The sequence below is a fragment of the Monopterus albus genome, unplaced genomic scaffold, assembly GCF_001952655.1.
Source record: "Monopterus albus unplaced genomic scaffold, M_albus_1.0 scaffold81.1, whole genome shotgun sequence".
Classification (NCBI taxonomy): Eukaryota; Metazoa; Chordata; class Actinopteri; order Synbranchiformes; family Synbranchidae; genus Monopterus; species Monopterus albus.
In genome coordinates, this window is record NW_018127961.1 from 1,619,449 (window position 1) to 1,631,882 (window position 12,434).

Consider the following 12,434-nt stretch of genomic DNA (forward strand, 5'->3'; position numbering starts at 1 on the left):
TAAACCTGTAACAGAATGGAGGCAGAAGTCTCAGTGGTGCGCACGGGATGTCAGGACTCAGCCAAAGAAAATCAAAAAAGCTGCAGGGCTACATACCACAAGAGGTGAACCATAAGAGAAGAAAATGTTGTAATTTGCATGAACTGACCTTTTATGAGCTGCTAACACTACAAGAATGCCAGTAGTATGGCTGTCACTGATATCTCCAGCCAAAATGCTGTTTTAGTTCTTTGGCAAGAAACTGCTCAAATGTAAAGACAATGTAAATCTCCTATTATCAGTCTATTGCCAGTTTTCATGCACACATACTGGTGAAAGCCCAGTTTATAGGATGTGGTATTATTCTCACCCATCATGGTTGTAAGAAGCCAACACTACACTGGGGCTGGAGTAGGCATTGCTGGTGACCCAGGTGCAGTGGACGGCAAACATCATGAGAAGCATCAACATCAGCATGGTGACTATGGACTTGATGTTGGGGCCCAGGCCCTCCTCAGCCTTCTCCTGCTCTGATACGTGCTTACGCACCTTACCAGCCTGCAGAGGATAGCACACGGAGAGGACACCACTTGTAAAGAGGACTGAAACTCTTACAAGACAAGTGCACTGTAAAAATGAGCTGGTAATGTACTAAACCACTGCTCAGTGTTCTCCCACTGAGAGAACAACACTCAGTTAACTCTTGGCCCTGTTTTATGGTGTCACATTCAACAGTGGCTTTCAGGACACCTGTGATAGGTTGATAATGCATTATTCCCACTGTATTGATTTGGAAGAAAAGCAGGAGAGGGATGACTAAAACACTGAACATCAGGGCTCTTTGGTGTCCTGGAGGAATGACAAGGAGGAGAATAATGAGCATACAACCATGTTTACTACACAATGTTTCTTATGAGACAACCGTGTTTCAGCTGGGTCTAGAATATGGTCAAGAACCGTTTTAGTAAGGTTTGGTTCTCATGTAGCAGATTTTTGGTTATATATAAGATGACTAGCTGTGTATTCTATTGTACTTGATATCCGTAAGTTGTTTCTCACCAAAAGACAATGTAGGCATCCTTGAAGGGTCACAAGAGGAATCCCAGTGGTCACAAGATGTTTAAAGAAAGAAAGAAAGCTTTTCTTCAACATAAAATTTAATTTTTTTAGACCTTTCTGTAAATTTTGCAATGTGGCTGCCCTGTCATTGTGAAGAGAAACAATCTCAGATATTTGTTGTTGTTGTTTTTTTTTACATAACAATCATCTTCTAGTTATACAGTAGCTGCAAACAGACTAGTTAACTACAGCTAAAATGTTTGAGACAAAATGACGTGACCTAAGGCCACGTCTGAAAAACTATGCACCCAAGTTTATTTTACTTATAGCAGCACTGATTAGTTTTTTCAGTTTTTTTACCTGTCACCTTATACAGGTGCTGTGACCAACATACTAGCAAACAGATGCCTATTTAAACACCCACCAGATATTCATCTGGAGTTGTGGCCCCTTGATTAATACATGTCCAATATTCTTGCTCTCCATTGGTCTTGTTTCTGAGAAAAATATCTGTCTCTTTAGCTGCTATATGCAAGTTGCTAACATTGTCTGACTACAATTTAGTGGGAAGGTAGGGCCGTGTGAGTTCATCAGAGTTGTTACACTGAAATTAGTTGTCTGCCACTGCTGAAGACGAACGAGGCTGACGAGCAGTGAAGCTGAACCAAAGCAGCAAATTGGTGGATGTACAACCAGAAGAGGGAACTAAGGGGAACTTCAGTCCTCAGTGATAAATCTATGTGGTTCTGTCACTATAAATGACACCTTACACATGGCTACATTCCAGTATTTGATCCACTGTAAACATAAAAGTATTGATAAGTGCAGTTTTAAATATTATGTTTTAGTATTAGGTGTGATGGCCATGTGTATTTTATATACAACTAAAATGATAATCTGATTTTTGAAGGTAACACAGAATACTGCTTGTGTAGTTTTAGTTGTACAACACATGTAATACAATAATAGTTTGTGTTTTGCGTAACAGATTAACTTTTAAATAAACAATCAGCAATTAAGAAATGCTGACACTCATTTATGACAATGTAGCATCACATCTTCCACTGTAACATGAACACAACAAAGACCATAATTAAGTAAATTAACAAGTTTGGTAGTTGAACGTACAGTAAACATCAGTTATTCTGATGACCCCTGACCTTGTCGTAGAGGTTGCCAGCATTCTTCCTGTCATCCTCGTCGCTGCTGTCCTCCGCAGGCGGGCTCTGCCTCTTCATGTCGTCTCCCAAGTAGTGCTCAAAGACGCTGGAAAAGGCTATGGCTGACAACATGCACACCACTGGTGTCAGAGTCAGCATCAAACGCACCATCACGCCAGCAAAATAGACAGCGCTGATGGCATACAAGGCCACTGGTGTGAGAACAGCACACAGAGAGAAAGAGGAGAACAGGATGTTACAGTCCAACCTAGATGAGTTTAATTATACAGATCATTTATTCACTTGGCTTTAATTTAACGCTGTCCAGTTCAATTATACCTCTCTACTCAGGTGTCTGACAGCGACCTAAAACACATGCATTCCTGTCCTATGAGCTAAAACTGTGTAGAGCCTCCCTGGTTAAATCTAAGTGAGTAAATAACAGAATAAAGTAAACAAATAAGCCCATTTCCAAAAATGTCGGGGCGTTGTAAAGTGTAATTTACCCCATATTCATTTGGTAACAGTACAACAATAAGATATCTAATGTTCAAATTAATATATTTAGTTTATATAAACTTATTCTGAATTTGAGGACAGCAACACATTACAAAAAAGGGGAAACTACTGAGAATAATTGGCAACAGGTCAGCATCATGATGTGGTACAAAAAGAGCATCCCAGAGAGGCTGAGTAAGGATGAGGCGAGGTTTATCACTATGTGTGGCAAACTGTTCTACAGTTTAATAACATTTCTCAGTGTAAAATGGTAAAGGTTATGTCCATTTTTGTAATATACAGTACATAATAATATGAAAATATTCAAAAAGAAATCTCAGTAAGTAAAGGACAAGGCCAAAAACCAATACTGCGTGGCCGTGATGTTCTGGCCCACAGGCGACCCTGCATTAAAATTAGACATTATTCTGTAGTGGAAATCGCCGTCCCTGGTAGGCTAGTGGTTAAGCCGCAGCGCTCTCGCCGTTTCAGCCCGGGTTCGAGTCAGGGTTTCGTCAGGAAGGGCATCCGGCATAAAACACGTGCCAAATGTCAACATGCGAGTCGTTAGTGTGACGATTCGCTGTGGCGACCCCTAAACGGGAAAAGCCAAAAGTGACTTTCTATTCTGTAGTGGAAATCACTGCGTGGGCTCAGTCAGTGAACCCAGTTTGTCACTGCATCCACAAGTTACAACTCTACCATGCAAAAAAAAAAAAACATAAAACAAGATCCAGTGTTATAACTCTCTCAAACAAATTATGATTAGGGTCATAACACCCAGAAACACCACCTCCTTTCCCTGGGCTCAAGCTCATTTAAGGTGGACTGAGGAAAAGTGGAAAACTATCCTGTGGTCTGACAAGCCAAAATTTAAAAACGTTTTTGGAAATCATGGATGTCACATCCTCTGGGCTACAGGGGAGAGGAACCCTCCAGTTTTTAATCAGTACACATGTCAAAAATCAGTGATGGCATGAGGGAGCATTAGTGCACATGGCATGGGTGGCTTGCTAAACTGGCCTGTCTGCAGTGCAGACCTGTCACTCACTGAAAACATTTGGCACATTATTAAGTAAATAAATACAGCAGAGGAGGCTTCAAACTGTTGAGCAGCAGGCATCTTAAGTCAAACAAATGGGAAAACATTTTGCTTTCAAAACTAAAGCAAATGTCTCCTCAGTTCCCAAAGGGTTACAGGGCTCTGTTACACTAAGAGGTGATGCAGCACATGTCCCTGTCCCAACTTTTTGGAAATGTGTTGCTGGCATCAAATTTTAAATGATAACTATCAGAGGAGAGTGGGAAGCAAAAGCAAGTAAACCAGAAAGCAATGCACTGCAGAGCAGACAAAGAGACAGCTCAATCAGCCAAGGGAGGGCAGCAGAAGACTAGACTTTGTCTGAAGTAGAGCCAGACACCAGTATTGCTGGCCAGTTTGGCAATGAGCAGCTTTACTGTACCAGTACCTAGCCACTCTCTAAGGTGCACTTGCACTCAGTTGGCAGTTTATTAGCTATGCCTAGAACAATGAACATTATCACCCTCATGGAGGAGGATTTATTGCAGGACTGCTGGATGAGGTTGCATTACTTGCAGTTAGGTATACCACTCTAAAATTAGACATTATCCAGATGGGCATCCGGCATAAAAACACACCAAGTTTAACATGCAAATCATCAGTTGGGTGGCAACTGATTCGCGGTGGCGACCCCTAACAAGAACAGCCAAAAGTAGAAGAAGAAGTTGTAGCTAGGTATACATAATAAACTGACAGCTGAATGCATAGTGAAAGATTACAGTTCATTTTAAACAGTAAAATTTACTATAAACAGCTGCACAATTACAAGAGAAGTATATTTAAGTTGTGATAAGGGAAATGAGGCTCACATATATAAAAATGTTGCCTATAAAATTATTTAAACAAACCTGTCTATAAATTACAGTATATAAACTACAGTTGTATTTTGAAACTTAAAAGAATTTCTATACGACCTTGGCCAACATATAAACTACGATGGACAGACTGAGGAAAGCCATCACAGCAGCCAAGAGGCAGTACAGAGAGAAGCTGAATGGCTTCTATTCTACTGCTGACTCTGGACAGATGTGGCAAGGCCTGCAGCACATCACAGACTACAGGACCACCACCAGCATCATCAGCTCCACAGACAGCCTGCTGGATGACCTCAACACCTTCTACACCCGCTTTGAGACCTCTAGCTACAGCACAGAGAGGAGGCACACACACACACACTGAGACCCAGTTCAAAAGAGACCACCAAGGAGTGCACCGTGCACTGTTGTGTAAAGACTGGATATAAATAGTCCACGCTGGAAAGGTGTGCCAGCAGATACAAACAACTAATTTGAAACCGACGTTTCTTTCTCATTATGGTTACATTAATTACACTGCTTTGTTTTAAGTCTGGCAGCAGACAAACAGAGGAGGAGTGGAAGAAGGATCCTGGGAGCTGAACTCTCTCTACTGACTGATCAGATTATTCACATTCTCACTGACAGGAAAAAAAAAAAGCTTTCCTTGTAGATGTGAAAAAATTAAATCCTGCCAGTGATATTCTTTGGCCAGAAGGTGTTGTGGGACACCAGCTGTTTGACTGCAATGCCAATTCCAGACTGGATCACAGTTTCAAGTGTTATTTGTGCAACAGAAAGAGAAATAACTCCATGACCAATTCATGCTGACAAATACTAAACTACCGAACATAATGTGCAGAAATCAAATCATCAAACCACATGAAATGTGCATTTACACTTTCATGGTTACTAGGAAAATAATACCAAAAAAAAGCCCTACTTTTTATTAGCACCAGTAATTCTCAAGCTCACACTAAAGACAGATTGGTATTTTGGCTACTTTCATGTTTTTTGTCTTATGCTGTTTGATGTAGCTGCAGGCTCAGGCAGTATGCTGGTTAGTTTAGCACACTGTTAGCATGCTAGTTAGCTTAGTGTAGCAGGTTGTGTTGTTCATTTGGTAGTTAGCCTAACATCATGTGGTAGATGGGAGTGGATGCTTTATTGCTTGGTAAAGCTATGTATCAGCAAGTGACGTTGCTTGGTGAGTTAAGCAGCTGGTTAGCATCATATACAATAACTCGACCGAATTAGCTGGTTGTAGTTGGTCTGCATGGATATTGTAAACAAGGATGACTATAACTTGCTACAGAGGGTTGTATAAGCATGTGGGTGGCTGCTCTGGATCACTGGAACACACTATTGAGGCTTCTCAGTAATGTAGGCCTGGCTTACAAATTGATGCTCATGCTCAAACTGTGTAGTGCACAGTGACAAAGCAATGTTAAAATGCCAGTTCTATATTATTATAATTATAATAAAAAGCATCCTTCAATCTGATTGTTTTAATACAATAGTGACAAGTTTCATGACCTTCGTCAACAATAGTGTTCTACTTTCTTATTTAAATTAAAGGAAAAAAGTGTTTAACCCATGATTTGTCTCTTACCAAAGACACGCTCATCATTGATGTTCTTAATGCAGAACCAGAGGCCTGCTGGGAACGTACAGATGAGGATGTGAAGGTCAAAGAAGAAGGACACCCAGGTGGTGGGCTGGTGCTCAGATACTGATGCTATAATAGGAATGTGGATCTTAGCATAGCTGTGGATGACATGGAGAACAGAGAGAAGTGAGACATCATAGCCAAGTATGGTAGGGCAGAGGAAGAGTAAAAAAGATGTCTAATAACAGTATCAAACCACAAATGCATTATTAGTTTCAAACTATCTTTTTATTCAAGATAATAGCTCATATATTCAACAGTAAGATCTTATTCACAGTGGAATGACAAAAAAAAAAAAATCTAGTCTTGCTGAGGTCAGTTGTCTTGGGGTCAGTGGATAACCCCATTCCTTTCACTAAATGACAGCAAAAGTATTCACATAAACGCACAAACACATATGTGCACACATACAATCAGAGATTTACAAGTGAAGCTGCAACTCTCTGTAAGCCCAGGTCTGGGAGCAGACGAGACTGAGGCTGAGTGACTAACTGACTCACTGTTTGACCATAAAACCATTTTGGCAGCAAGGGGCAAAGCTACAGTAATAGGTTTGCATTTGCCTTTTAAAGCAGCCCTAGACATGAGAATGCTGCTTAAAAAATAAAACTACATAAACACAGTAAAAGCTGGACTTCATGGTAAACAAACCAATTGACAAGGTGGAATAAATCCTCCATGGGCTTTAAACAGAGTTATAGTTTGAATGTGCTGCTGTATATAATTTAACACCAATTAATTATCAGCACTGTCATGAAGTGATTTAAATCTAGTGTAAAAGTACAACGTTCGATTTCTGAAGACTTACCCAGTATCCCAGAGAGAGTAGAAGCGCCCACTCCATGGAGCAATGTACCCTGAAAGTGAAAACGCATAAATCACATGGAGGCTGACTGTACTTACACACATAGCTGTGTACTGTCAGTGATCTGTATGTCACGGATAGCCAGGCTGGCAACATTCCTCCTGCATGTATCAGTCATATGATTTGTGGGCAATATGTACTGGATGTTTTGTGTTACTGTGTTGTAACGAGGCTGTAATGAGCCTGCTGTGCTCTCAGATCAGCAGTGTGGCAATAAATCAGACAACAGAAACTAATCACCAACATGATTAGCCAGCAGGTGGTCTGATCATACATGGGCACTGTGTGATGTCACTGGATGGCTGGTTCTAATCATAACCAGCTACTGCTTTACATGTAGCATTTCAGTGGCTGTAGGACAGTAGGTAAGGACTCCAGTTACTATGACCACACTCAAAAGTATTTAGATGTTTCTTGTAATGCAGAAACCCAACAAGGCTTCAGGTCATTTGGGGTACAACCTAACAAAGCATAGTGTAAATAAACAAGTTTCAGACTGTCTCATTATTGTATAAAACCTCAACTGCAAAATGTGACATCATCAGGTTTAAGGACAGGGCTGGATACAATTCTGTATAAAACCTCAACTGCAAAAGGTTTAAGGACAGGGCTGGATACAATTAATATATCCTGCTAACAAAGCCTGATTTAGCATATTCCTCAGTACCAGAGCACCACTGTTGTCCAAAAACTATTAAAACACATTAATGAGCCACCATGTTACAATGGGTGACGTGTTCCTTCATAACAACCAACATGGGTGCTATAGTCCATTTCCCACGGGAAAAAGCAAGCCTATTATCTCGGACAGAATAAAGGTGACATCATAAAACTTGCTATTATTGATAATTGAGAGTGTTTCATCATCAGTTTAAAGCCTTGTATAAAAGTTATACTGCAATCAACTCCTAATCCAACACACCATAAGAACCTTTACTCTGTCATTCCACTGTCAGTTTCTCCACAGCACAGATTTTTTTAAATAATAGCTATGCACTGTGTAACAGAACCAATCACAACTCTTTCAAAGAACATCAGACTACTCAGTCTTTGAGGACTTTACTCTTTGAAAGTGTTAAATGCTGCACAGATGTGGACAGCTGAACTGTGGCTTTCAATCACGAAAAACCAGCCAGTCAATTTAAAATTAAATAAACACAACATGGCAGAAACGTTTGTCAGGGTAAAAATGTTATTTACATGGCTTTGATTTGCACAGCAAATCTGACTGAATGAGGAGCCAAGTGACTAATTAACTCTGTATGTATGTGATATGCATATTCAGCACTAAAAGTGTACCTATTTTATCTTGTGGTCAAAAGAAGGCATTTTACAGGGGAAGAAAACATTTGAGAACTATTCAGTCAGTTAACCTTCTAAAAAGCCATGTGAACCAACCTGTGTATGTCAAATAGATGACAGAGAGAAAAACCACTCCAGCAGCCAGTGACACTCCCAGGAAGAACAGAGTCTGGAACTCCTGCCTGGTCAGTCGGTCCTTCAGGTACTGCAGGAAGGCATAGACCTGCAGCAGCACAAACACACCTGCAGAGATACAGTGCAAACCGCGTTAAGATTTGACATGCACTCTGTTCATCTAGTAAGTAAGTCAATCTTTGCCTAACGATTTAATGTTGTTTTAAGTATAAAGGGAAAGGTTGTTGCAGTGAATGTTATAAATTAAGATTTGGCCATAGACGTGCAGTGAGCACATACTGTATTACTGGCTTTCAATAATACCTTTATACACTTTCAAACCAAACCCCCGGTGAATGGCTACTGACCTGCTGCGGCCATGTGTTCACTAGTCCTGATTGGCTGAAAGCCCACAAAGGGAATCTGCATAGACAGGACCAGGCCGACGATGTAGAAGGTGCTATAGGCTGCAAAGACATTATCAAACAGTTATGCCCTGCTGTAAACCATTAATTACAGTAATACAGTACATGTTAGCACACTGTTTTCATGCAATAACCTTCACTAAAACATACCTAACAATTTTTCACACCTTCTTAATTCTAAGCCTACTCACTCCTACCCATAAATGTGAAGCCTAGAGTATGCTGTGAAGATATTTTCACAGAACCTGATGTACAGTACCTTATTCTCAGTGACAGAGCACCACTGTTATCCACATCTGTATCAAAAATACAGTTTATTAGCTGATTTTGAGGCCATCCCATATACAATCCACACCAACCTGTCAAATCTGTGGCTCCACTTGGAGTAACACTTTAAATTTATTTTTTAAACAAACTACAGTACATTTAAACTATATACACTATTTGTGAAGAGCAAGACAGTGAGGGCATATTTCGTCTGAATGTCTGTGACAAAGGAAGGCGAGAGAGAGGTAGCCTGTGTATGTGAGAAAGAACACACACACTGCACACCACTGGACATTTAAATAAGATGGTGTAGCATAAGGCATTGATATACTCTATTCTTAAAGCTGACAAATCAGTGAAATTTGTATTTTCAGTTTTACATTTTATCCAGATTATACAACTTCTGGTCAAGCCTTATGCTCAGACCTTTTCCTGTTTAGCTACATGTTGCCTAGCAATGCAAATGATGGAAATTCAGAGCCTCGGGAACTATATTATGTGATGTTTAAAACAGAAAGGTGGGGGTGGCTGTGGCTCAGGAGGTAGAGTGGGTCATTTCCTAACTGGAGGATTAGCGGTTCGATTCCCGGCTTGTCCAGTCAACATGTCGAAATGTCCTTGAGCAAGACACTGAACCCCCAGTTGCTCCCGGTGATGTCACCGGTGTGTGAGTGCTTGCGAGTGCAAATGGGTGAATGGCCGAATAATGTGAAAGTGCTTTGAGTGTGCTGTAAAAAGCATAGAAAGGCGCTATACAAGTATAAGACCATTTACCAAAAGTGCTTTGTGTGTAAATACGGTATTTTGCTAGCTAGCAGCCATGGTGGACTACAAGCGGGATAATACCATCCAAGTTTGTATGTTCATGATGGTTATGGATTCTGCTGAGGCAAACCACCTATTATTGCAAATTTTATGCACATTTACACATATACTAGTGGAGGAGGCATTTGGATTCACAAATCCTAGCATGGTTATCATTTTATCATTGTATTAAATTATTATGATCTTAACTTGGGTTTAATTTGAGCTTCTGTCCTTAGTTATGTTCCACCACCTCTCCAAAGGTCGCACTGCAATCAACCACGCTCCAAAGATTTAAACAGCAAACATAAGAGGAGTGAAATTCTAAGACATATAGTTGTTGTTTTTTTTTAAACAGTAATTTCCTAAAACCCTCTCGGCCATTGTCAGCTGGGATTGGCTCCAGCACCCCTGCGACCCTCATTAGGATAAGCGGTATACATAATGGATGGATGGAATTTCCTAGAACAACTGATCACTGTAGTTTTCAATCAAAAATTAAACAAAAGGAAACAAACAAAAGGAAAGAACATTTTCAAGCGCAGAGCACAAACTATAATACTGTACAACATGTTTAAGTTACACATAATACTTGTACAGTAGTAGTAGGATGGTCTGCATTTGTGTTTGATTTTGAGAATAAGCTAAATGTTTGTATCTGTATTGCTTCTGACCATTACAAAGCCTTATCATCTACTTTCTGGCCACTCCACTTTGATTTGTCAATACAAAGAGAAATTCCTTCCTGGCATAATGTGTCTGCGGTCACTTCAGCAGGTTTGCCAGCTGTATAAAGGTGTCTGCATTTTTTATTGGAACATCATCCAAGCTCAAAAGAGAACCCATTTGGACTGTGCCTGTACTAAAAGCTCTCTTCAAGTCTAATCCAATCATTAATTCCAGCTATTGGCAGACAGCCAGCCAGAGTCCTGCAACAGCTGAGCCAGGCATCATCCTATTAAAGTGTCCCAGCAGGAGGCACATGGCACCTATACTCTCTAGACCAGACCTGGGCATTTTATGGCCTGCGGGCCACATCCGGCCCTTTGGGCGTCCCTGTCAGATCATGAACATGAATGAAAAAAGTTCACGGGTGAACTTAAGATCCCCGACCTACCAGGTGAGAGACAGGCGATGTTGGCCAGCTAACCCTCAAAATGTCAACTCACGCCAAAAAAAAAAACAAAAAAGTTGATGCCGAATGCCACGTTTTCAACAAGACATGGACTGGAAAGTATTTGTTTACAGAAGTCAAAGATAAAGCGGTGCGCTTAGTTTGTGGTACACAGGTTGCTGTGTTCAAGGATTACAATTTAAATCGCCACTATGTGACCAAACATGAGGAGAAATACAAAAACTTGTCGGATGAAGAGCGCGCAAGAGAGTTGGATGCTTTGCTAGTGAAACTGCATAACCAACAAAGACTTTTTACAAAACCTTCCACACGCAGAGATGCAGCTTTCAAGACAAGTTATGTCATATCCCACAAAATCGCCAGAAAAAATAAGCCGTTTTCTGACGGAGAGTTTATTAAAGAGTGTTTGGACTCTGCAGCACTAATATGCCTGGAGAAAGATGGCGCATATGAGAACGTCTCCTCTCCCAACGCACTGTAACGAGGAGGGTTGAGGACATCGCAGGAAATCTTTGGATCTACCTACATATGTGAACAGACATTCTCAGTGATGAGGTTCAACAAATCCAGATTTCAATGCGCGTGTTCAAGCCCAAGCCAGACTGGATTTCTCTCACTGAACAAGTAAAATGAACTGAAAATGCAAATCTTTACCATACTGCAAAACACCTTTTCAGTGTTATGTGAAGTAGAAAATAAAATGGAACTGTGATGTAATGTTTGTTTTGGTTTTTACTGTTTATTACTTATTACTGTCATGACATGTCACTAGATGTCATGTCAGAATGTTCTTAGATACACACCACTTAATCAACACTCACACACATTGATTCTCTCCATGTTTTGACTACTGCTATGGTCAGCTGTAAAGCTGGCATATCAGGTGACGCCACGGTTTGACGTTGCTGTGTAGAATGGGGATAGCCCAACCGAAGTGATAAATGTATAGGCCTATTGTGGTTCAGGGTCTTTCATTCTTCGTCTGCCTGCGCGCAGTATTGGAGGTGGAAGATACCTGGACGTGTAATGTTAATTTTACCTGTGATCCTTTGAATAAACCAGCACGTTTTTTTTTATATCCAAGTGGTCTGCCTCGTCTCTCTGAGTTCCTGGTTAAAAGAACTGGAAAATAGCTTTCACTTTGAAAGACTGGTGTTGGCCCACCTGAAGGACATCGTAGACTCCCAGTTAGACCCCCTGCAGTTTACCTACTGGGCAAACAGGTCAGTGGACGATGCAGTCAACATGACACTGCATTACATCCTGCAACACCTCGACTCCC

At 40.7% G+C, this 12,434-nt stretch overlaps 1 protein-coding gene across 1 annotated transcript in view; it reads right to left on the reverse strand.

The window, feature by feature from the left end:
- The window catches only part of stt3b (STT3 oligosaccharyltransferase complex catalytic subunit B), an 83,695-nt gene that overhangs the window by 8,454 nt on the left and 62,807 nt on the right, over positions 1-12,434 (reverse strand). The window contains exons 6-11 of the mRNA XM_020606770.1: positions 8,890-8,988; positions 8,504-8,650; positions 7,049-7,097; positions 6,184-6,338; positions 2,199-2,410; positions 350-537 (exon numbers count right to left, since the gene is read on the reverse strand). Coding sequence (XP_020462426.1) covers positions 350-537; positions 2,199-2,410; positions 6,184-6,338; positions 7,049-7,097; positions 8,504-8,650; positions 8,890-8,988 — 850 coding nt within the window. The remainder of the gene's footprint in view (positions 1-349; positions 538-2,198; positions 2,411-6,183; positions 6,339-7,048; positions 7,098-8,503; positions 8,651-8,889; positions 8,989-12,434) is intronic.